We start from the raw sequence: 27,427 nt of genomic DNA on the forward strand, positions 1-27,427 counted from the left end.
AAAATTGATATTTTTGATATTAAACAGTACTCGAAGAAAACTTTATAAATCTGATGAAAAGCCGACGATCAATTGAAAATTTCTTGAATTGAAGATATGGATTTTTTCCCCAAAACACACACACAAAAAAAATTTGGTCTTTTTTGGGGAAAAAATCCATATCGTCAATATGAAAGGTCAAAATTTTGATCGTCGGCTTTTCATCAACTACATACACTTTAAGAATATATCGTTAGATTTATCAAATTTACTTCGAGGACAGTTTTATATCAAAAATGTGAAAAATAGCCAATTTTAATAATTTGTCATAAAATTTGTATTATTTCATGAATTTCAAAAAATGAAACTTATTTGATATCAGAAAGACATTCTTCGTATTTAGAATGCAATTCGATATGTCTGATGTGTTCTCATGTCCCACAAAAATACTGTCCAAACGCTCAAAATGCTCATTCCAAATCCCTTAATGATTCATGGTTTTAAGACATATATATGAAGCAAGTTATATGAAGCAATTAATCAAATACCATCCAGCATCTCTAGGAATCCAATGGTGCATTATTTTGTGTAGGACAGTTAACTAAATGGACATTCAGAAATCTGAAGACTACTAGTAATACAACGTGTACAAAATAAATTATAAAAGAAATCAGTTATTCAAGATATTGTCACCGTTTTATTAATTAAAAATTACAATGATATTGATAATATCAACAGTACTGTTAAAGGGGTGTTTCTAAAATCCCCCCTCTCTATGGTATGTTCCGGTAGATATCTACGTTAAAACTTATTCCAACATTTCAGTTCATTGTGATTTTGAGTTTGCAAGTTATACATTGCGGGCCTCCGCTAATTGAGTAAACGGGAGCGATTACTAAAATGGGAAGAATCGCTGATGCGATTAGGCTTCATGAATCATGATGATAGAGACTATTATAAGCCTAGGGCCTAAATAGCATTCAATACGGTTGGTGATAGCGGGTGATGGCTAATGATAGCTGGTGATGGTTGGTGATAGCTGGTGACGGTTGGTGATAGCTGGTGACGGTTGGTGATGGCCAGTGATAGCTGGTGATGGTTGGTGATGGCTGGTGGTAGCTGGTGCTGGTTGGTGATAGCTGATGACGGTTGGTGATGGGTGATGGTTGGTGATAGCTGGTGACGGTTGGTGATGGCTAGTGATAGCTGGTGATGGTTGGTGATGGCTGGTGATAGCTGGTGATGGTTGGTGATGGTTGGTGATAGCTGGTGATGGTTGGTGATGGTTGGTGATGGTGGTGATGGTTGGTGATTGCTGGTGACGGTTGGTGATGGCTAGTGATAGCTGGTGACGGTTGGTGATGGCTGGTGATAGCTGGTGATGGTTGGTGATAGCTGGTGACGGTTGGTGATGGATAGTGATAGCTGGTGATGGTTGGTGATGGCTGGTGATAGCTGGTGATGGTTGGTGATGGTTGGTGATAGCTGGTGACGGTTGGTGATGGCTGGTGATGGTTGGTGATAGCTGGTGATGGCTGGTGATGGCTGGTGATAGCTGGTGATGGTTGGTGATAGCTGGTGACGGTTGGTGATGGCTAGTGATAGCTGGTGATGGTTGGTGATGGTTGGTGATGGTTGGTGATAGCTGGTGATGGTTGGTGATGGTTAGTGATAGCTGGTGATGGTTGGTGGTAGCTGGTGATGGTTGGTGATGGCTGGTGATAGCTGGTGATGGTTGGTGATAGCTGGTGATAGCTGGTGATGGATAGTGATAGCTGGTGATGGTTGGTGATGGCTGGTGATGGTTGGTGATAGCTGGTGATGGCTGGTGATAGCTGGTGATGGGTTGGTGATGGTTGGTGATAGCTGGTGATGGTTGGTGATGGTTAGTGATAGCTGGTGATGGTTGGTGGTAGCTGGTGATGGTTGGTGATGGCTGGTGATAGCTGGTGATGGTTGGTGATAGCTGGTGATAGCTGGTGATGGATAGTGGTGGTGATGGTTGGTGATGGCTGGTGATGGTTGGTGATAGCTGGTGATGGCTGGTGATAGCTGGTGATGGTTGGTGATGGTTGGTGATAGCTGGTGCCGGTTGGTGATGGCTAGTGATAGCTGGTGATAAGGTTGGTGATAGCTGGTGATGGTTGGTGATGGCTAGTGATAGCTGGTGATGGCTGGTGATGGTTGGTGATGGTTGGTGATAGCTGGTGCCGGTTGGTGATGGCTAGTGATAGCTGGTGATGGTTGGTGATAGCTGGTGATGGTTGGTGATGGTTGGTGATAGCTGGTGACGGTCGGTGATGGTTGGTGATAGCTGGTGATGGCTGGTGATAGCTGGTGACGGTCGGTGATGGTTGGTGATAGCTGGTGATGGCTGGTGATAGCTGGTGATGGTTGGTGATGGTTGGTGATGGCTGGTGATGGTTGGTGATAGCTGGTGATGGTTGGTGATGGCTGGTGATAGCTGGTGATGGTTGGTGATAGCTGGTGATGGTTGGTGATGGTTGGTGATAGCTGGTGACGGTTGGTGATTGCTAGTGATAGCTGGTGGTGGCTGGTGATAGCTGGTGATGGTTGGTGATGACTGGTGATGGTTGGTGATAGCTGGTGATGGCTGGTGATAGCTGATGATGGTTGGTGATGGTTGGTGATAGCTGGTGACGGTTGGTGATGGCTAGTGATAGCTGGTGACGGTTGGTGATGGCTATTGATAGCTGGTGATGGTTGGTGATGGCTGGTGATAGCTGGTGATGGTTGGTGATAGCTGGTGACGGTTGGTGATGGCTAGTGATAGCTGGTGATGGTTGGTGATGGTTGGTGATAGCTGGTGACGGTTGGTGATTGCTGGTGATGGTTGGTGATAGCTGGTGATGGTTGGTGATGGCTGGTGATAGCTGGTGATGGTTGGTGATAGCTGGTGACGGTTGGTGATGGCTAGTGATAGCTGGTGATGGTTGGTGATGGTTGGTGATAGCTGGTGCCGGTTGGTGATGGTTAGTGATAGCTGGTGATGGTTGGTGATAGCTGGTGATGGTTGGTGATGGCTAGTGATAGCTGGTGACGGTTGGTGATGGCTATTGATAGCTGGTGATGGTTGGTGATGGCTGGTGATAGCTGGTGATGGTTGGTGATAGCTGGTGACGGTTGGTGATGGCTAGTGATAGCTGGTGATGGTTGGTGATGGTTGGTGATAGCTGGTGACGGTTGGTGATGGTTAGTGATAGCTGGTGATGGTTGGTGGTAGCTGGTGATGGTTGGTGATGGCTGGTGATAGCTGGTGATGGTGATAGCTGGTGATGGTTGGTGATGGCTGGTGATGGTTGGTGATAGCTGGTGATGGCTGGTGATAGCTGGTGATGGCTAGTGATAGCTGGTGATGGTTGGTGATAGCTGGTGACGGTCGTTGACGGTCGGTGATGGTTGGTGATAGCTGGTGATGGCTGGTGATAGCTGGTGATGGTTGGTGATGGTTGGTGATAGCTGGTGACGGTTGGTGATGGCTAGTGATAGCTGGTGATGGCTGGTGATGGTTGGTGATAGCTGGTGATGGTTGGTGATGGCTGGTGATGGTTGGTGATAGCTGGTGATGGTTGGTGATGGTTCGTGATAGCTGGTGACCGGTCGGTGATGGTTGGTGATAGCTGGTGATGGCTGGTGATAGCTGATGATGGTTGGTGATGGTTGATGATAGCTGGTGACGGTTGGTGATGGCTAGTGATAGCTGGTGACGGTTGGTGATGGCTATTGATAGCTGGTGATGGTTGGTGATGGCTGGTGATAGCTGGTGATGGTTGGTGATGGCTGGTGATGGTTGGTGATAGCTGGTGATGGTTGGTGATGGCTGGTGATAGCTGGTGATGGTTGGTGATGGTTGGGGATAGCTGGTGATGGTTGGTGATAGCTGGTGACGGTTGGTGATGGCTAGTGATAGCTGGTGATGGTTGGTGATGGCTGGTGATAGCTGGTGATGGTTGGTGATGGTTGGTGATGGCTGGTGATGGTTGGTGATAGCTGGTGATGGTTGGTGATGGCTGGTGATAGCTGGTGATGGTTGGTGATGGTTGGTGATAGCTGGTGATGGTTGGTGATAGCTGGTGACGGTTGGTGATGGCTAGTGATTAGCTGGTGATGGTTGGTGATGGTTGGTGATGGCTGGTGATGGTTGGTGATAGCTGGTGATGGTTGGTGATGGCTGGTGATAGCTGGTGATGGTTGGTGATGGTTGGGGATAGCTGGTGATGGTTGGTGATGGTTGGTGATAGCTGGTGACGGTTGGTGATGGCTAGTGATAGCTGGTGATGGTTGGTGATGGCTGGTGATAGCTGGTGATGGTTGGTGATGGCTGGTGATGGTTGGTGATAGCTGGTGATGGTTGGTGATGGCTGGTGATAGCTGGTGATGGTTGGTGATGGTTGGTGATAGCTGGTGATGGTTGGTGATGGTTGGTGATAGCTGGTGACGGTTGGTGATGGCTAGTGATAGCTGGTGATGGCTGGTGATAGCTGGTGATGGTTGGTGATGGCTGGTGATAGCTGGTGATGGTTGGTGATGGTTGGTGATGGCTGGTGATGGTTGGTGATAGCTGGTGATGGTTGGTGATGGCTGGTGATAGCTGGTGATGGTTGGTGATGGTTGGTGATAGCTGGTGATGGTTGGTGATAGCTGGTGACGGTTGGTGATGGCTAGTGATAGCTGGTGATGGTTGGTGATGGCTGGTGATAGCTGGTGATGGTTGGTGATGGCTGGTGATGGTTGTTGATGGCTAGTGATAGCTGGTGATGGTTGGTGATGGTTGGTGATCGCCGGTGATGGTTGGTGATGGCTGGTGATAGCTGGTGATGGTTGATGATGATAGCTGGTGATGGTTGGTGATGGTTGGTGATTGCTGGTGACGGTTGGTGATTGCTGGTGATAGCTGGTGATGGCTGGTGATGGTTGGTGATGACTGGTGATGGTTGGTGATAGCTGGTGATGGTTGGTGATGGTTGGTGATGGCTGGTGATGGTTGGTGATAGCTGGTGATGGTTGGTGATGGCTGGTGATAGCTGGTGATGGTTGGTGATGGTTGGTGATAGCTGGTGATGGTTGGTGATAGCTGGTGACGGTTGGTGATGGCTAGTGATAGCTGGTGATGGTTGGTGATGGCTGGTGATAGCTGGTGATGGTTGGTGATGGCTGGTGATGGTTGTTGATGGCTAGTGATAGCTGGTGATGGTTGGTGATGGTTGGTGATGGTTGGTGATAGCCGGTGATGGTTGGTGATGGCTGGTGATAGCTGGTGATGGTTGATGATGGTTGGTGATAGCTGGTGATGGTTGGTGATGGTTGGTGATAGCTGGTGACGGTTGGTGATTGCTAGTGATAGCTGGTGATGGCTGGTGATAGCTGGTGATGGTTGGTGATGACTGGTGATGGTTGGTGATAGCTGGTGATGGTTGGTGATAGCTGGTGATGGTTGGTGATGGTTGGTGATAGCTGGTGATGGTTGGTGATGACTGGTGATGGTTGGTGATGGTTGGTGATAGCTGGTGATGGTTGGTGATGGTTGGTGATAGCTGGTGACGGTTGGTGATGGCTGGTGATGGCTGGTGATAGCTGGTGATGGTTGGTGATGGCTGGTGATAGCTGGTGACGGTTGGTGATGGCTAATGATAGCTGGTGATGGTTGGTGACGGTTGGTTTATTATATGCAAATGTACTGTACACATGCAAATGACGTATAGTACACATGTAAATGAGGTGATCATTACCATATCGTGATGTCTTAAATGAGGCATCTACCCATTTTTGGCCCATAATCCCCCAAAACTTTATTATTAATTTTTAAAAACTAGATAAAATATCTAGGAGCCGTTTTTTCATTTTTTTGAATTTTGACCAACTTTCGAAATTTGCACCAAAAATGGTCAAATCATAAAAAAGCCCGATTTTTGCCAAAAGCGAAATCAAGGTCTGATTTTGGTCAGCAGAAGGGCAATCACAGATGACGTCAGCTAATGAATATTCAATATTAAACTATGAGTAGTTATTACAAAGACTGAACTTTTGTAAACATCTGTCAAAAGCAGTATAATTTTTGTATTATATTTGCTTATCAATGTAAGACCTCAATATGTCTCTTATATTGACATCACGTAGAATTTGTTCACAAGTATTGATCAACGCAAGATCTACATTCTGGTTGCCGAAAAGTAAGTAAGCTTACATCATTTTTTTTAAGGTTGTTGAATTCAACATACATGCATACCTTACATGTACATGTTCAAGGGGGCGCAGCACTAATTCAGAGTCCCATAGGATAACGTGTGAATTCGGCCTACTTCAAGCGCCATTTCTGGCGTCCATGCAATACTCAGTAAAATAAATTTGGTATCAATTTAAAGCTCGGTTTCTCTAGACTCGCTGAGTCTCATGGACGCCGTTCCTATGTCCATCAGACTCGTATTTCCCATTTTGGATGTCAATGGGAAATACACACTTAACGATTTGCGCCGGTTAGAAACTTGAAAATCTTTAAAATTTTATCAATGTATATAAAAGTGGTACCAACCTTATTGTGCTTGCTAATTTAAGACTCGGTTGAAACAAAATTAAGGATCGAATGCATTTTAGTGTCCAAAAGGCAAAATTATCGTCAAAGTTCTGCGAAATCGGCACCCTTGCGAAGGATTCAGAATTGAATCGAAGCGAAAATATCCGATCTTTAAGATCAAAAACACAAAATTACAACTTTAAACATACTATTGGCAAAAGACATTATTACCAAACAATATAGAATAGAAAATTTGACATCATTTTCTCAAAATATTGAAGAAATTTGCTCACTAGACATCGAAAAAGTACGCAATCCAATTCCCGTTCAAACGCGTGGGAAACTGAAAGTGCAATAATCGTGACTAGGTTTCTCTAGATTCCAAAACTTTTGTCGGCATATATCGATGACGATGACCATTGACTTTTTTCGCTATTTTGCGGTGCAAAAAACAGAGGTAAACATAATACTTAAGTCTAAACTCACCACTCACATTTCAAAATCGGGTTTTCTCTTAATCCGCCACAGAGAATTGCTTTTGAGATCAATTGTCCAGTTTTTTTCTGCATGTTATCATTACGGGGGTACTACACCCCTGCCCAGTTTTGTGCCTATTTTTGCATTTTTCTCAAAAATTATAGCGCATTGGTGACAAGTAAGATATGTATATTATAGGGGCAAGGACTACAACTACTGCACTGGAAATTTTATTTGAGCATGATGCAACAGTTGTGGAGTTACAGTCAAAAATTAGGGAAAACCAATATTTTATCAATAAATCAATAACCACTTGCTTTTGAGTTGCTGAATTTTCAGTACAGTAGTTGTAGTCCTTGCCCCTATAATATATATACACTACGGGATTCTCATGAGAGTAGCAGCGCTGCTACTCTCGAGTACCAACGTCGGCCACCAGACCCTTGTGGCCCAGCAAGCCGGCTGCAACTCGCGAATACCTCGTGGCGTTGGTACTTTGAAGGTACTCCGAGTACCGACACTGGTACTCACCTGCCAGGTAATATGCAGCTGAGTACCGACGTCGGTACTCTGGCAAGAAAATGAGCCAAGCGGGTTGCCATTTCTTATTTGTTTTTGTTGCCATATTGATTTATATTGATTAATATATGTTCTTGATTTATGTTTCTGATTTGTTTTGGGGCATTTTAAGCGGATAATAAAGTTAAGTAGGCCTAGGCCTATTAATAAATAAGTAAATATAAATAAGTAAGTAAACAACTAACTAAAGGACTAAGTAAATAAATAAGGCAATAGGTAAACAAATAAATAAGTTATTAAATAATTACCCAACTTGAAGTAAATAAATAAATAAATAAATAAGGAGATTGGTAAACAACTAATCATAAAAATAAGTAAATAATTAGGTAAATAATAACTAAATGAGTAAGTAAATAAAAAGGAAATAAAAAAATAACCAAGTAAGTAAATAAGCAACTAAATAAATAAATATCTAAATGAGTAATTTAATAAATAGGCCTAAGTGAAGATAATAAATAAGTATATAAACAACTTAATAAAAAATAAATAGTGAAATAAGTAAAGAAAAGGAAGTAGGCCTACATAAATAAATAAGTAAATAACTAAATAAATAAATAAATAGGTAATAAATAAATGAGTAAATAACTAAAGCAAATAATGATTTAATGAATAAAAAACATATGAATTAGGGGTTCATTCATATATTTTCATGACTAAACGGTTGTTTATGCCCGAGGGCCGCTTCACCCGTTCATACATACAAGAACATTTTGTGCTTCTTATTTCATCAAAATAATAACAAAAAATGCCAAGTAACATCATTAAAAACCGTAAATTTCCTTCGTTTTCCCTACCCCGTGATCAAGCACATCCGGGCCACGAACATAAACGCTGTTTATGCCCGGCTCTCGACCAATCACGCGCGCCGTTACATAGCATGTATGTATGAACATGTTAATAAAATACATGATTCCAATCTTTTCTAAACATTTCTGAAAAATAATAAACTTACTAAATAATTAATTAAATAAGATAAAAATTACAAATTAAAATAACCAAGCTGAGCAACCAGCCAAGCAAACGGCTAACTAACCAACCAAGTAAACAATCAAACAAACATAAAACCGATACAAAAATCAAAGCACAAGAAAATAAATAACAATCTTCAGGTTTTGGAACAAGGCAATTTAAAAAAAACCAGAAAAATCTTCACATAACATCGGTCTAGGTAACATGCTAAAACATTATTAACATAACAATGATGATGGTAATTTGGTATTAACAAATTAAAGTGTTATTTTCTTAACAAAACAACACAGAAAACAAAAGAAAACGACGGGATTATAATATAACACTGTCGCCGCCTACTCGCCGCCGTACGGAAAAACTGCATTGTGCAACAAGCATTATTGCATCCATCATAACAAATTAATAATTCCACTTCAACGCGTTCGTGTGCAAACCTTGTTGAGCGTGTAGTCGGCCCGCGTAGTTGTATCATAAGCGTGCGCGCCTTGAAGTCAATGAACTTTACGATCGAATGATTTTGGCGACAGAGTACCTCGCGGGTGAGTACCTTCACTGCTACTTCACTGCTGACACATGGGTACACCATGTATGCGGTTACTGTGCAGGTACTTCCGCTGAAGGGCCATTGAAGTACCCCGACTATGGTGTGCCTATAAGTCACCTACTTGGTGCATCGCAGTTGACTCTTAGGCAGTGTTGGAGGACTCGGGACTCGGACTCGGACTCGGACTTGGACTCGGGAGCTAAGGACTTGGACTCGGGACTCGGGACTCGGACCCCAAGGACTCGGGACTCGGCTCGAGTCCTCCTCGAGTCCTGCAAAATAGGGTCTTTTAGGTCTTTTATTTTTGTTAGTTGTAAACTTCCACTTGATCAATGATCACATCACATGATTAATCTAAGTAATTTTGCATGCAAATAAATTCAGTTTGTAAATAAATGTACAACCAACAAGCAAGATTGTTTTCAGTTATAGGCCTATCTTTAATTGGTTAAATGGATTTTAATCATGATCGTTTGTTTTGATATGACTGCTTTATTATACATCTAGAATGTATACGAATAATAATACCTTGGGGCACTCAAGTTAAATTTTGGTAGGTGTGTCCGGTGTCAAACTTGGGAACTAAGAACTGATTTGGGGGGGAAATAGGGGCTTGATGAACTGAAATTTCAACATTTTTGTGGAGGTCTGTGAACTAAAATTGGGCGAAATTATAGGCTTTGGAGCTAACAAATTCAAAATGTTTCCAAATTTGAGCTGAAGAGCTACAATTTGCAGAGTGTTAGGCTTAATGAACTGGAGCATGATGCAAATGGGGATCTTAAGGAACTACAGGAGAGTCTGGAAAGGGACTCTTGACCGTCGCACATACCCGTACCACCTTTACACAGTGGCGTAGCATCATGGGGGCACGGGGGATGTGCCCCCGATCGATGGCAAAATTGAGAAAATCCCATAGTAAAAGTGCCAAAAAATGGCTTGTGCCCCCCTCCATCAGACCCGGCCCCTCCTCAATATGACGACCCACGCTCGCCACTGCCTTTACATGTTAGTGATCCCTCACCCCGAATAATACTGCATAGGCCTACAGCCAGATCCAACACCCCTTCGTTTGGCACCTGAAGTTTGGTAGTGACGCTATATTGCCTCTTTAAAACACAAGCCTAATAAGTTAACTGAGACTCTGTGATACTCTGTTTCCAAGGTATGCTATCTAAGGGGCTGAGCAAAAATTATTGGGGGAGGGAAAATTGGGGTAAGAATTTTTCTGGCGGATGGAACTAATATTTGGCAAACCGAGAGGGGGGAACAAATAATTTTTGGCACATATGGGCCACCTTTCAAAGAAAACGCTCTAAAACGCTTATAGAAAACAGTATGTACAGAACCGTTTACATATATGCAAATTTTCCTGCTCACTGCGCTCGCATTATATATCTAAACCATTTAAGGTTTGTAAATTATAGGATCTCAAAAAATGGCATGTGCAAAGGGGGTGCAAAGATTTATGGCAGGCCGAGAGGGGGATAAGCATTTTTTGCTAATTCATCCTCCCCAGGCTCTGCATAATTATTGCACAGCCCCAAAACAATTCTAGGCATGCTAGGTGGGACAAGCAAATTATGTATTTACAAGAAAATAATATAGAACTAAAATTCTGGTAAAGTATAGGCCTATGTTGATAAAGTACTGGTGAAAACCCTGATGCTTGAATTTGATACATAAGGACTCGGACTCGGACTCGGACTCGAACATTGAGGACTCGGACTCGGACTCGGACATCAGAAATTGGCAGGGACTCGGACTCGGACTTGGACTCGGACACCAAGGACTCGGACTCGGACTCGGACTCGGATGACGAGGACTCGACTACAACACTGCTCTTAGGTGACGCATGGCGGAGTATCGATGTAAGTACTTTGCTACGGGGGTATCTACAGTATGGTGGCCGACGCTGGTACTTTGGTGTAGTACCGACGTCGGCCACAAGGGGATTGAGTACTCGGTAGTAGCAGCGGTAGTAGCCGCGAAGTAACATTGCAGCAGAGGTACTACGTCGCCAGGAATCTTGTAGTGTATCTTACTTGTCACCAATGCGCTTTAATGTTTGAGAAAAATGCAAAAATAGGCACAAAATTGGCCAGGGGTGTAGTACCCCCTTAAAAGACACAATTTTGTCGAATTCATAGGAGCCGATTTTGAGTGATTTAAAGTAAACATGTCGGTAGATACATGTATGGTTGCTACAATCTCATATTCACTATGGACTATATTAGCCGAATTTCGTTGTTACATAAAATGCAGAGTGATTTAGTGTTGCGCCCTCTTATACTGTTTAAGTGGTAATTTTCGCGATTTGTAGTGAGAGACACATTTTCGCGAATGTTATTTTCGGGATTGCCCAGTCCATCCCTATACTTGTAATACATTATTGCATATATTTGTGAGGTGTTATTTTCGCGGTTGGAGCTCTATTCGCGAAATTCGCGAAAATAAAACCCTCGCGAAAATGTCCACTTATACAGTAGGCCTGGCATTTTCGGGTAATTTTGTACCGGGTACCCGCCGCAAATTTTCGGGCGGGTAACCGGTACCAAATACAAAAAAAAAAAAAAAAAATTTTTTCGGTTTTGTAGTGTCTCTGGACCTAGACCTAAATGCCAGGATCATTCATGGTTGAATTTCGGGTACCCGGGGAGGGTATTCCTACCCGGGTAATGTAATCTCGGGCGGGTACCCGTTTACCCGACCGAAAATGCCAGCCTAAATACAGTAACAGACGTTGACAGACATGACATCTTTTAAAGATTACGTCATTGTACGTATCTGTTGTGAAGTGCATGCAACTATTCAATTCTCTCTCATTTCAATGGACATCATGGTGAATAGAAATGATTGTTGTGTCCCTGAAGTCATGAATAGATTTATTACGTACCGGTACGGTAGCCTACTTGACAACTTGTACATATGTTGTATTAAAATTGGTCTCAAAAAGACCCAGGGTTTTACGTTTTCTACCTACATTATGCATCATGCCTATGGCACTCTAGCTGAAATACAGTATGATGTTAGATTGTTAATGTAAACCTGTATTTTAGATAACGTATCTCAAGTTAGTGAAACCCTCAGCGGGGTTTGAAGGGGCAGATCCCCTCATATGTAGGTACATGTATGAGAGGCAAACCTTAGTTAACACATTTGCTAGTCAGCCAAATTCGCTAGGCTAGCAGTTCCATATATAGAAAAGCTGATGATCATCATGAGACTAAGATCTAGAAACACTGCCGAAATGCTGTTTTGTTACTATAGCTGAATCTTTTTGATGAAAGTCAGTCTTCAAATGACAAGATGTAACTTTGCTACGGAAAGTGCTATGACAAATAGGTTTTCAGTTTTGGCTTTCTTTACTCAAGGGCTTTAATTTGATATAAAATGATGCAGTTTGATGGCAAATTTGAATTCACCTCCCCAGAAAGTCCACTTTTTCAAAATCAGCACCCCCAAATGAAATCCTGCGTACGGGCCTGGATAGTCACATGATTGATGATAGCAGCTTTTCTATGTGGAACTGCTATCAAAATCCCTCTAAAATTCCATGTTTGATTGTCTCATCACCAAAAAAAATCATATATTTGGGTAAAGTGAAGTACAATGTACAGTCCAACCTCTCTTATCTGGACCTCTTTTATCTGGATCTCTCTGTTATCCGGCTTTAAAATCTTCACTGGAAAACATGTTTTTTAATAATTCAACACCTTAATTCTATATGCTCTGAATGTTTAGAATGACATATCTATGTTTCATAATGCTCTAAAATGTCATCTACATGTATTATTACCTCATGTTGAAACAATCTTTTGTTGTCACAATTTCGGTACTTGGCCAGTCAATGCAGATATTACATGTAATTCACTTATCCGGATTTTTCACTTATCCGGACAATGCTCGGTCCCACCATGGCCGGATAAAAGAGGTTGGACTGTATAGACAATATATTTATGTAGGTTTCCTTGAGCTAGCTGTTCTTTTAAATTTCTATGTAAATATATATTGTGTTTGGGCCCGGTTTAGGCCATTTTGGCTGACTAGCAAATGTGTTAACTGAGGTTTGCCTCTCATACCTACTTAAAACCTGATCTAATTTAAGGGTAAGTTAATAGAACTAAACTGCAAAACTAAGAAATTAAAATAAGATTTTTTTGTGTCAATTTGTTTAAGAATGATTTCAAGAAATGCTCAGAATCTTTTCTTACTTGTTTTGCAGACTGCATAAATACTTGCCAACAACTCAACACAGAACATGATAGGTAAGTACATGTATAGGAGTACAAACTTCACGGTTGTCAGTTTGATCAGGAACAATGTTACCAAAAATATTTCAGGCCAAAGTTGCCCAATTTTTTCTTAACCATTGGACAATTGTTACAGGGAAAATCTTCAGAAGTCACCTAATTTGGCTACCGGTAACGGCGGTACGGTACCGAATTTGTGGTGTGGCAACCTTGATCATGCAGCATTGAAACCGTCACTCACAAGCTTATTGGCCCTGACATGGACGTTTGGAGTTAAATGTATTTCTCGGTAAATCATGGGCGCTCTTTTCAATTCTGACAGTCTTAGGAAATGAATTCATACCATTTTAAAGATGCTTGACATATGTGACACGATCAAGGGAAATGAGTCAGATGTCGCTAATATTGATTTTGAGATATTGGCAAAGAAAGTGTTAAAATTCTTTTGTTTTATATTGTTTTCAGCGATTGATAAATTGACGCAACTTCACAAAGAAAAGTCGCATCAACATGGAGTTTTCAGTTTCTGAAAGCTCTAAAATGTCTTCTTTAGAAACATGTGTAAAACTCATTTTCGACCAGGGCCGACATGTGACTCATTCCCCTTGATCATGTCACATATATGTCAGCCTAATTTGGCAATATTCACTAATTCAATGTGGTAAAACAAATTATCGTAAACAGTACCTGCTGTACTGAGAGAATTTTTTTAGCAAACAGCTGTATCTATGAGATGACATGACTCTGCCATAGCATGGAGTATTAAAGTAATGCTATTTTGCGAATGTTAAAATCCACCAAATAGGCGGAGATTTGTTGTTCTGCCAATATTTTTTTTGGGGTGGGGTTCGGTGTTGGATATATTTGGCAAGACATCAGCTTGTCAAAGAATCAATCTTTCAGTACGTTTTTCTCAAAACAACAAATCTTGAGTTGTTTTGCCATCTGTATCAGAGCCGATTATTTGATTGATCCCACATTAATCTCGAGTATAAGCTGTATTTTTTATAACGAGGGTCTCATTGACTCTACACGATAATGAAAGACAGAGATAAAAAGACTTTATCGCATTTGACGTCATCTTTCAATCAAACTTGAGCACGGTTTAATTGTTTACAAGTGTCATGATGATGACTTGCTGAACGCGGCAATATAACCGGGCACCTTATTGTTAATTTTGCATCTTCATATATATACAAACCATCTCAAAAGTTAGGTCTTTATATAGTAGGAAACTTCCTTTTGTGAAGGCACCATGTCAACATGCCCAGAAAAGTTGCTTTTTGCCTTTTAAAAGTATGCATTTTTTCGCCATTTTCTGCTATTCCTTTTCTCTGATAGGTACCAGATAAATCTGCCTTCCTTTAATGTGTTATTAACCTGTGTAAACCAAGCAAGGATTGTAATTGACAGTGACATCAGATGCGATAAAGTCTTTTTATCTCTGTCTTATTATATATGCAGTAGTTCTATTTCGCAGAATATAATCAGATCATTAAATGTTCATTTTGCTCCTATTTTTGACAATGGTCGAGGGCCACCTTTCCCCATATACATGTACATCCCAAGATATGAATACCATTCAAACTGAATTTGTGGATAAACTCAATATTATAAACAACAAATTGGTGCAATATAATTTTCTTCAGCGATTCCAGTGATTCAGAACAAAGCAGACAATCCAAACGAGAATCCACTGAGAGCAAACATGACTCCAAGTCAACATCACCAGAAGATGACACCAAGCATAAAATACTCACAGCAGCACTAGATTTTGTACCTATCCATGGATGGACTACAGAGGTACCATATTAAGGTGGTACTACGCCCCCTTATAAATGTTGTGACTAATTTGGCATTTTTCTCAAAAAATAACTACACATTATTAATAAAAGTTATGTATATTATAGGGGCAAGGAATCCAATTACTTCACTTAAATTTCAGTGATTCAAGACAAGTGGTTCATTATATGTTAAGAAATGAGGTACATTCTATATAGCGGTACTTATTTTCTTATCATAAGTAACGTACTGCTTTCTTGAGTCACTGAAATTCCAGTGTAGTAACTGGATTCCTTGCCCCTATAATATATGTAACTTTTATTACCAGTGTGTTATTATTTTTTTAAATAGTTACAAATTTATCAAGGGGTGTAGTACCACCTTAGGTAAACTGAGTGCAAAAATATTAACCCTAAAACACTGCCCATGGTTTTTGCTATCGGAAGTTAAAGAAGAAACAAAAAAGGAAAGAAGATGAACAAAGAAGTCACTTTGTACGCTCAGGATTTAGACCTTGAACCCATCGGTGTTAGGGTTAACTAACATGTAGTTTCCTAGATTCTGGCCTATGTTAAAACTCTAACACCAGTAAATACCACAAGGATAACCACTGCGCATGCATGCATATCAATGTGATGCCATGAAGCAATCATCTTAAAAGTCCTATATATGCACGAAACCATGTTTTATTTGCTATTGGAAGTTAAAGAAGAAACAGAAAAGGAGAGAAGATGAACAAAGATGGGGTGCATCCAGTGCGCAGTAGTTATCCTTTTGGTATTTCATGGTATTTACTGGTGTTAGGGTTAACACATATAGTTATTGTCTAATTACATCACATTCATTTAAATTCATCAATTGTGCATCATTTAAGTCACAATTTGTCCACACCAGTCACACATTATACAATGCACAACTAGCATATGCGAGGGCACGCCATTCTATATCAATACACAATGTTATGAGTCTCATTTTTTTCTCCCAATTATAAACCGAACAAACTGTAGATTTAATTTAATTCGGGATTAAAGAAAAATCTGAGGCTCAGGCCTTGTCTCTTGAAAATTGCTGGCAAGTGACAAATCACTCTCCTCAAAACTCCTCAGGTGAGCTGTAGGCGAGTGATTTTATTCACAGTATTAGTATTACACCAAATGTAGGCGAGTGATAAAAAGCTCTCCTCAGCTTCATTTTAGGCGAGTGATGGCGAGTAATTGCTCTCACTCGCTTCAAAAGATAAGGCCTGGAGGCTTTGTGTTGACACTAAGATCTAATATTTTGATGTGGTTTCAGTCTATTGCAGAAGGAGCCAAGCTTCAAGGGTTACCTGCCGTGTCACATGGGATGTTTCCAAGAGGCGGTGGGGATCTTGTGCATCATTTTGTGAGGGAATGTAACGATGAGTTGGCTGATAGACTTGATGCAGAAGTCCAAGAAATGGAACAAGAAGAAGAGGAGGGCAAAACGTAAGGTTTGATATATACTTAGGAGTGACGTCACACTGGAGTCGCCGAGGAATTTTCCTGATCGTTGGTTCGTAGCTGTGAGACAGGTTGTGGCATAGTCCCCCTCCGCGATTCAAAGTTGGTTCCTCCCTGCGAACATATATTGCTTCCTTTACCCCTCTTTCAAACCACCTATGTTCTTTGTCGAGCACAATAACGTCTTTATCCTCAAAAGTATGCTTGGCTGCTTTGAGTTGCGTATAAACGGATGAATCGTTTAACCCTGTTGAGCTGGGGCGACGATGTTGGTACATCCGTTTATGGAGCGGCTGTTTAGTCTCTCCTATATAATAGTCATCACAGTCCGTATCCTGGCAATTGATGGCATACACAATATTACTCGGCGACTCCAGTGTGACGTCACTCCTACCACAGTGACGTCACAGGTCAATAACACAGAGCCAATTCACATCACTAGGCCTGATGAAGTGTCAGAGATATGACGTGATACTGTAATCAACAAAAACAGTAAGTCCAGTTGCAAAGATTTATAACCTAATCTAACTTTATTCAACTACCTGGATGATTGAGAATATTCATTAGATATATATACTTTCTTACATTAAAATATGAAATTACACTATACTATCAATAACAGTATTGGTAAAATTAGCACAAGTCAGCAATGGTATAAACACAGCACAAAACAAAGTCCTGACTCCAATGATGCGTCATAATAAATCTACACCGGGTGATGTTTTTGGATTATGTATGTGTGCACTTAGCACTACCTTTTCAAACTTTTGTAACACCCATACTTAATTCATGTGGGCCTTTAGTCTCTGTGTGACAGTCCATTGTGGCTCTTTTCCCATAGCTATGTACACTGTACAGGACTATTATAAGCGTAGATCCCGGGGGATGGGGGATAAATTTCTGACCAAATTAACCTCATATTTGGCCATTTTAGCACGAAAAGTGCAAATTTGTTTGTGCTTCACACAAATTTATTCCTCTTTTGCCCCATATTTGGGGCAACCTTTTTCTCATGATTGGTGTGCATTTGTACCTTAATTGCTCAATTGTACGTATATTCATATGCTGTCACCAAAAGGTGCTGGATTCACTATACTTCCAAGAAATTTGTTCCCACCCCATCACCCCAATGTCAAAAATTTGCTATATATAAAATCCTGTCACATTACATATTTCATCCTCCCTCCTCTATGTTTCTATGCAGGAGGCGGAAGACAGGTGCTTTCATCAGAGATGCCTTGGAAACAAGACTGCGTATGATCATCCCATACGTTGATTCATGGCCTCAAGCCATGGCACTAGCAGCTCTACCATCAAACATAGAAGATCACTTTGCTAATTTGTCACAACTAATGGATGATATTTGGTACTATGCTGGGGATAAGTCAACAGATGTAAGTTAACCCCCTAACAGGGTTGCCAACAAAATTCTGCTTGAATCACAGGTATAATTGAAAAGTTTATCAATTCTTTTCTTAACCATTGGTTTCTATGGCGACATGAAATTGCCCAAAATCTTGGGAAGTCTTCGAAAGCCTCCCAAATGGGCTACCAAATCGTGGGTATGGCAACCCTGTCCCTTAAGCGTTATGGCCTTTCTTAAAGAGCCCCTTATTGGTTTTAATAAAAAATAATAACATGATATAATCATCTGAGTAACCAATCAAAATACAGCTTTTTGATCTTTGAGCGATATTCAGCTTCATCCCCTTCAGCCCTACTGACGGTTCAGAACCAGAAAGCCGTAACTCACTATGACCAGCTCTCACATAATAAGCATAAAGTTGGCAAAATAACTTTCTGCGATATTCCAGATTTTATATCCTTTATTTTATACCCTTCAACTTCATACCAAACATGGTTAGGATATCTTTTCTATTGAAAACTGAACGGAAGGTTTTTTTTGCTATCGGAAGGGAAAGAAGAAACAAAAAAGGAGAGAAGATGAATATAGAAGTCACTTATAGTACCCCCAGGATTCGAACCTCGGAACCCTGACATGCCACGAAGAAGATCAACGACATGTAGCCACACGTGTGATGCTTTCCCTGGGTATATATAGGCTGATTGCGTCATCACATCACGTGCAATGCATGCACGAGCAGTGGTTTTATTTAATAGTGAAATTTAGTGAGACCTGGTTCAGTTAGGCTTAATGGACTGTATCTTCTATAGTGTCCTGCCTTGTGAGTGTGTGTGCCTCTCTGGCTCTCAACCCTTAATATCGAAAAGTACTTCTTCCACATAGTAATAACTATTCCTGTTAATTCTCATCCCTTTTAGTTCAACTGGTACACAAAGAGATTCTCATTGGCTGTGGTGTACAAGAGTACAGAGTTGCATCTAGTGCAGGATGAATCAGAAGACTTCCAGGAGACTTGGTCCTTCATGGATAGGAGACTAGCTGATGTGGCTTTCTTTGGAAGCTTTAAAACAAATGTAAGTTTACGAGTAGATACTCATATGTAGTGGTAGCACATACAGAGCCGGTACAAACAGTCAAAGTCTCCGCATCATCCGATAATGAGGGCCGATTGTTCCATGAAATGGGACAGGCGAGACTGCTACGCAACTACTGCGTATTTTCACGGTCTATCGCCTAATCGCGAAAATACGCAACGCTCTATCGCGTATACGCGAAGGCACGCAGCGTTGGCTTGATTGTTAGACACGGCACGATCGAACAATCGGCCCTCATGAATGAATATGCGAGAAATCACACTATACAATACACAGGGACTTTGACTGTTTATACATGGTCTGTAGTAGTCTGTGAGTGGTAGTTAAATTGATTAAAGAGTTAAACTTCAACATTACACTATTTTTCGCTCGATTGGAATGTATTCACTAGATTGACTAGCATCTTCAGCAGATGATGGTGTTGTGATGATAATCTTGTCTGTACAATCTATCACATCTGTGCCCTGAAAAATATGCCGTAACAGATGCAGAGTGAGGGTAGTAATTTTGTTTAGTGTACTTCATGGAACAGTTGGCTCTTATTATTATATGATATATGATGCTATTATTGTGAAATATCGTGGCCCAAAGTCAAATTGTGTTATTAAGAAATGTGTGAATAACAATTAGAGTAAGGCACCAGAAACAAATTAGTTCGATCTTTTGATCGACCATCGATGCTTGGGCGATCCTTATTATTTATGAAATCAATAAATTTACTATTGTTAATTGTAATAATATAATAATTTTTGCCTGTAGCGATATTGACCTATATAAATTAAGCGTTAATTCTGATTAATTAGTAATAGTTCATTAATAACAAGCATTGACGCAGCATCAACGGTCGATCCAAAGATTGAACAAATTTGTTTCTTGTACCTAAGGGTTAGGCTTTCCCGCTTAATTAGGATTAAATTGCATGAAATAATTACACATAGGATCAACCCACATCCCATAGTGCAGGTGGAAGAGACTATAAAAAGCCACCAAAATTACAAACTAGGAAGAATTTAGCAATAATATAGTAGGACTGGGAAGGCTCTCTGTAAACCTGTTTGTGTGCAGGTAACTTGATAATGTGGGTGTTATCTCTCAACTGTTTGTCATGAATCTCGGATAGGGGTAACAAAGTCTTAGTACGCTCAGATTTAGGAAGTGTGTATCTCTCTGAGTAGGACTGGGAAGGCTCTCTGTAAACCTGTTTGTGTGCAGGTAACTTGGTAATGTGGGTGTTATCTCTCAACTGTTTGTCATGAATCTCGGATAGGGGTAACAAAGTCTTAGTACGCTCAGATTTAGGAAGTGTGTATCTCTCTGAGCAGACACTTTCATAGGAAACACACTCACAACCAAATATTATTTATGCTCTTTTCCGAACTTTCTCCAGTATGAGACTAAGTGTGATTGAGAACATTAGTAGTGTGCCTGGACTTTACTTGCCTAAATTCTTCCCATCTGGACTTTTCACTCCTAAAATTGGTCATTTTTGGACTTTCTAGTGATAAACTCCAAGATGATATGGATCTATTATAGCAGCTAGTATATATCTGAATATAAAGTTTGACATTATATGTATTTATTTATTTTTTCCAGCTTGAAAGCAGTATGACGGATATAGAGAAAATTGCCTCAGCAGCATTCACCACTGTAAGTTTATTCTGGCAATCTTGAATATCTGTCTCAGGACGGAAAAAAAAGTACACCTTTGAAATCAAAGTCTCCTATATGTGAACATTGGTCCCAGTTTCAAAACTTTCTACGTGCAATGTTGGATTTATTATCAAAAATGTTTTGAATCAAAATATTAGTTAATATGCATGTTTTTCCTAGACTTCGGCCTCCTTAACCCTAGCCCAACTAGGTCTCACTAAAGCTCACTATTAAAACCACTCTGCGTGCATGCATTCCACGGGACTTGATGACGCAATCAGCCCAAGTCATATATACCCAGGGAATCATTGGCCGGGCCAACGTCACCTGTGTGGCTACATGCTGGGGATCTTCTGCGTGGCATGCGAGGGGTCCCAGGCTCGAATCCCGGGGGTGCCAAGCAAGTGACTTATTTCTTCATCTTCTCTCCTTTTTCGTTTCTTCTTTCCCTTCCGATAGCAAAAAAACCACGGGTAGGGTTAGGGTTAATGGGCTATCCCAGTTCAAAACAATACACCCCTTATGGAAGACATGACCTTAATCTTCTACACAGGGAGTGTGACTTTCAAATGGAGTTACCTGAATGTGTGGGAGATTAAGGTCATGACTTCCATATGGGTTGTATGGATTTCAGCTGGGATATCCTAATGCATGTTAGGCATTCTGATGTGATATTTGGTATTAGCAAAACCACTTTTGGCTTGGTGTCAATAAATTTGAATTCAGATCTTGAGTGAACATATTATATATAGGGCATGTTGTTGGACCATCATTTGCACATTGGAGATTTTGAAAGTGGGGCCCTCTATTTTAATACATACATGTAGATTACATAGGAGGTATTTAACAAAGGTTTTTCGTGCCCAGCAATTAGGCCTATACATTAACCCTGGCAGGGAGGTTGGGATTGTGGGCACAGTTGGCATTTTATGTGCAACTTTGATTAAAACTTTCTCTTGCTCTAAAACTAAGAGCAAATATTAATATATATTGTTACTAATATTATTTGACTTGACAGGTGTACTTTTAACTGACCTCAAGGGTCACAGACACATTACCATGTATGCATTTTACTATCATTTACGACACAATGTAAGTCCCTGGACCAACCCATTGAAGTCCCAAACCTCCTCTGTAGGATTTAAATGATATAGTTGAGTGAAATGCACCCATGTGATAAAGTCAAATATGAGGATCTTGTTGCTCCTACCCTTTTGGGGTGAGTAAAACGACCTAGATAGCATCATTTTCTGAAACTTCGGATCACCTCAAGTGTTTGCACTATTAAATCACATGTGTTATAAAGATAATCGGGCAAAGTGTACATACACATACACAGGGGCAATTTGTCGGCAATAATACCAAACTTGAGGTGACCAACATATAGTTTTGGTTGTCTTGGATGACTGGGTAATCCTTGGCTGATGTTCTTTGAAGCTGTGGAATAAACACAATATTCTTCACAATATGCAAGAAATCATCATCATGTTGAATTTTGTTTTATTATTTCCATTTAGGGACGTAACATAGTTGGACTTAATGAAAGAAGGAGATGAAGATACTACATGTGATATACCAGAATATATTGGACAATTACTGGAGTAAAGTGTGTGTACGCACTAACCCGCCTAAGGCCCTTCGCGCTTGATAATTAGTTTCCTGTTTACCGCCCGCGTCCAAAATTGAAAATCTCAAAATAATTAATTATTTTATTTTTATTTCTAATTTTCTCCTTTAAAATAACTTTCAACTACTTCTACTTGTCATTTTCTGACTTTAATAATATCAACAATAATGATGAATGAACAAAGAATACAACTCCACCTTCACTTAATTATAAAATCAAATATTGTTGTAAAATAATTAAATGCCCGCTCTAGTCAAAACGAGTCAATAGTTGTTTGTAATAGATCAAACTAAATAAAGAAAATAAAAGATAATTAATAATTAATAATTAAAAGTCACCTCGTCCCTTTTTCAAAATCTTTAACAGGAAACTAATAATCAAGTGCGAAGGGCCTAATCTGCTACAATAATATGTGACCCAGCACAATTTCATGAGGCACATATCGGGGAGTTGACCATGAATTATTCCAGAAAGTGATATTGATCATTAATCTCAAAACCAGACTTCCACATATAAACATTTAGATTCACTTTACATAATGCGTATAAATATACCAAAACACAGAAATTTAAAAGTTGTCAAATCACTTACATCAAAACTTTTCTGTTTGTAAGAACAAATAACTGCATGAAATGCACAGTTAATTGGCACATTTGTTTCCATGAATCAAGATAACAAAATCATGCTAATATGAGCCTCATTTACATATGTTGGGTCACTCATGTAGGTGATGAAGATACATTTGTGGCTATAATAGCCCAATTATTTTAGAACCACAAATTGGCAGTTTAAAAACCAGCTCAAATAGTTTTTAGTTTTGAGACTTTAATGTTTAGTTATTTGAAACCGTGGATGCAAGAAACTACAAAACAGTGAAAAGTGTGAAAAGTTAATACCGCTGAAATATGCCACACTGCAAAATTAAAATTGAGAGCTCTGATCATCCCTTAATGTAGGCCAGTTACATAAAGAGGGTGGGGGCAACAGTGCTAAACCCACTTTTCATTAACTTCCAAAGTGCGCATATAACTTTGTAAGTAATCGTGAGTGGAACACATGAATGGGGCGGCAGGGCGACATTGCCTACCAAACCCCACACTTGTTGGGCTTAATGTACAAATGGTATAATAAAATGAGCTCAAAAAGAAACTTATAATTTTTCACAAGGTCATATCTTGAAATCCTGTCCATCAAATTCAACCAAAATTACACACAGATATACTTCAATACTCTACTCTTAACACATGTCAGTAACCAAGCAGTTATCCAACTGACACAACAGCAAAATGCACTGACATGGGACAGCTTCCTGGACCACATTCACAGCCCAGCCCTGTTTCATGAAAAAAGTGTATGAAAAGCAGAAAGCAGCACCGTTTTATCATCTGTGCAAGGATCTTGTGTGCATTCTCACAGATTTTTTTGTCCTGGGTGCCACATGTTGGGCTGTGAAAGTGAAGGAAGTCCAGGAAGCTGTCCCATGACAGTGCATTTTGCTGTTGTGTCAGTTGGACAACTGCTTGGTTACTGACATGTGTTTTGAGTAGATCGAGTATTAAGGTAATCCTGTGTGTAATTTTGGTTCATTTTGATTGACAGTATTTTAAGATATGACCTTGTGATTCACAAGTTGTAAAAATTATAAGTTTCTTTTTGAGCTCAGTTTAGTTAGCCTTTCTATATGCAATTTTAATCTCTATTATGTATTAACCTGGGTATACCAAAGAAGAGTAGACCGTGAGTTTGAGCTGTGCCATGTTTGCATGTATGATGTATCTGCTGTCATCCAGGCAGGAAACTTTTGATTTTAAAGTGCATGCCATTGCCCCATTGCTTGTTGTAGTGGCAATATCATTCACTATAAACACTTCATGCTCAAACCTGTGTAACACTAAAGTTTACAGCCATAATGTACAATCTTATAATATGAAATTGCTTTTTTTTTGATATTTACACATGTCCCAACTTGCACCAACATGAAATTTGTTGTGTTTGTAGGTCAACAGAACAAAGTTCGACACAGTCATAATTCGTGAATTATGACTTTACGTTCTCCTATAGAACTGCATGTTGAACGGCCAAAATATCCAGTAGGGTTTCTTTCACTTTACCTTGTAATTTCAGCTCAAAATGGACAGAAACAATTCCTGAAAATTATAACTGGTATTAACCCTTACACCCATAAATACAGTACCACAGAATACCACGATGAAAAATTTTGTGCATGCATGCATCCCAGGGCCTGCGATGACGCAACACCCTAAGTGTCAAATGCTCACGGAATTGCTGGCCGGGCAGCAATAACCCGTGTAGCTCCCGGTCCGCGATTGTGTGGTTGGCATGCGGGGGGTCAAAGGTTCGAATCCCGGGGGTGCCAAGTCAAAAATTCTTCTTCTTCTTCACTTTTTTGGATCTTCTGTGACTTCCGATAGCAAAAAACCTGGGTCAGTGTTAGGGTTAATTAAGATTTAATTTAAATCTGGTCAACCAGACATACCTATTTTGACGGACGAACCGACGTTGCGACTGAAACCTTCAGTCTTCAGCTGGTATTATTTCAGCAATTTGAGTTTGAATAACAAATTAAAAATTTGAAGGAAATCATACATTGTGGCTTTAAAGAAACAATTTCAAAAATTTATTTCAGTGTTGGAACTTTGCTGATAAATGCAGGATACATACACTTTTTTGGCTCGAGCACATGCTCAACCTTCAATATGGACATTACCAAAGCGTTATGCATTTAAGCTATAATGTATGGAGTGTGGACTTTTGGTATTACAGTAAATATTTTATTAATTCTGTGATCTGGTACAAGGTGGTAATTGGCGACCGCGTATTAAGTGACAAGGTCGCCGACACCTACTACCCGCCGCGCTCACAACCAATGGGTCAACCGTATTGTTGTCAAGAGCGTTGATCAGCCAATCAGCGTGATTGTTTATCTTTTCTGTGTTTACGATTGTGTACGCTTGGAGCACGGAAGTAATAAAAAACTAACTGTACCTTCATGTAAGCCTAGTATTTTATAGAGTTAGCATAGTATCAAAGGATTATACAGCTATCCCTCAATGAAGTCTTGACATAAGCCTAATTTGGTGTAGGCTTACATGAAGGATGCACAAAACTCTGCAAGTCCAACCACTTTGGAAGTTCTCCTCAAGTTATACACTTATTACCAAAGAATAATCCTAAAACTCTAGTACCCAAAAATGTGTGAACTTGCAGCGTACATGTATTTAAGTATCATTAATTCATCTGCTTATAAGGCAAAAAAAAAAGTTTGTCTCATGTCCCCCACGCGCATTGTATTTCTGATGGTGAAACTTCAAAAATAAAATTTTATTTCACAAATTTTTATTTTATTTTTAAAAAATGAAGACAAATTGCCATTGGCAAAATATAATGGGTCAAAACCAGTGAGTTTCCAACAACACCTGATTTATTGATAAAATTAAAAATTAAAAAAACGCATAACGCATTAGATTTCGAAATCCCATGGGACATGAGACAAATCTTTCTTTTTCTTTTCTTTTTTTGCTCTAAGCTTCATTGTTTGGTTCAGTTCTGATGTCACAAGTCCTGCATTATTAAGTCGATCAATGCACTACCATTCTGCTAACACAGGTTGTAGCTTAACCAACGAAAAATATAAGCTGAGCAACTTCATGTGTTGTGAAAAAAGTTCAACCTTCATAAGAAGTTAATATGCAAAGTTTTTGGAACCAGGACAAGATTTCAGAGCTTTATACCACTGACCACGGGTGCTGTTCTTGGAAGCAGTCCTTGTAGTATAAAGTTGTGTGGAATCTAGGAATAGCTCCATTTATTATTCATGTATAGTTCTAACAACACAATGGCATTTGTATCTTAACCCTAATGCCCCAGGGGCTTTTTGGCGACGGGAAGTGAAAGAAGGAAGGAATAAAGAGAGAAAACAAAGAAAGAAGTTGTTTTGCTCTGGGTGGGATTCAAACCCGAGACCCATCGCATGCCAAGCACTAGGTCGGGGACACTTTGCTAGGGGTCTTGGGCTTCGCTAGCCAGCGAAACCGTGTCTATATATCATTTAGGGCTATTGCGTCATCATACCACATGGGATGCACGCACAAACAGCGCATATATCAAGTAGTGTTTTGTAGTACCTGGGCGTATTAGGGTTAAAAAGGAATTGTAAGCTCTTGGTTTCTTTTTAAAGCTTCTTTTGGGTGTTTACTTTCATAACAAAAGCTTAACTAAAATGTCACAGTCAAGATTAAGGCCTGATTTGTAATTCTATGCATTGATTTACCCCAAAATTTGTCTCCTCATTTTTTGTGATAAACCTATCTGTAAGATCACAAGAGTTATATGGTACTAATGGTATGTTTAAAAAAAGCATATTATCATGTTTACAAAGACATCAATTGCTCAGTATTTAGTTCATCAAATCAAGGAGTGTGATAATGAATAACCTATAAGTTTTTATTATAGAATTGCTTTTATTCACAATATATATTTCATTTCTGTATATAAAATGTGAAAAATAAATTAGCACACAGGGATGTGTTATTTGAAACATTGTGTGCAATTGGTCATCTTTGTTATGTGGTATTTGTCTGAAATTGACTGCAGAAGTTCTGTATTAAAGCCATATAAACTGAGCTCAAAAAAAGAAACTTATAATTTTTCTCAAGGTCATATCTTGAAATCCTGTCCATCAAATTGAACCAAAATTACACACAGATTTACTTCAATACTCTACTCTTAACACATGTCAGTAACCAAGCAGTTATCCAACTGACACAACAGCAAAATGCACTGACATGGGACAGCTTCCTGGTCCACATTCACAGCCCAGCCCTGTTTCATGAAAAAAGTGTATGAAAAGCAGAAAGCAGCACCGTTTTATCATCTGTGCAAGGATCTTGTGTGCATTCTCACAGATTTTTGTCCTGGGTGCCAAATGTTGGGCTGTGAAAGTGAAGGAAGTCCAGGAAGCTGTCCCATGACAGTGCATTTTGCTGTTGTGTCAGTTGAACAACTACTTGGTTACTGACAGGTTTTTTGAGTAGAGTATTAAGGTAATCCTGTGTGTAATTTTGGTTCATATTG

General features: G+C 39.9%; 1 protein-coding gene across 1 annotated transcript; it reads left to right on the top strand.

Annotated features, from left to right (window-relative positions):
- Positions 1-6,016: 6,016 nt before the first annotated feature.
- LOC140140026 (ubiquinone biosynthesis protein COQ9, mitochondrial-like) lies at positions 6,017-25,687 on the top strand. The gene is made up of 8 exons (XM_072161838.1): positions 6,017-6,170; positions 13,306-13,348; positions 14,983-15,136; positions 16,409-16,581; positions 17,801-17,990; positions 18,880-19,035; positions 20,650-20,703; positions 22,224-25,687. Exons 1-8 carry the CDS (start codon positions 6,092-6,094, stop codon positions 22,260-22,262), a joined length of 888 nt encoding a protein of 295 aa, XP_072017939.1. The 5' UTR covers positions 6,017-6,091; the 3' UTR covers positions 22,263-25,687.
- Positions 25,688-27,427: the final 1,740 nt, after the last annotated feature.

Source organism: Amphiura filiformis, chromosome 18 (genome assembly GCF_039555335.1).
Source record: "Amphiura filiformis chromosome 18, Afil_fr2py, whole genome shotgun sequence".
Classification (NCBI taxonomy): Eukaryota; Metazoa; Echinodermata; class Ophiuroidea; order Amphilepidida; family Amphiuridae; genus Amphiura; species Amphiura filiformis.

Coding starts and splice junctions, on each gene's coding strand:
- LOC140140026 (XM_072161838.1), top strand. CDS start 6,092: ATGTCTCTTATATTGACATCACGTAGAATTTGTTCACAAGTATTGATC. Junction 15,137..16,408: donor TCCATGGATGGACTACAGAG/GTACCATATTAA, acceptor ATGTGGTTTCAG/TCTATTGCAGAAGGAGCCAA. Junction 17,991..18,879: donor CTGGGGATAAGTCAACAGAT/GTAAGTTAACCC, acceptor CATCCCTTTTAG/TTCAACTGGTACACAAAGAG.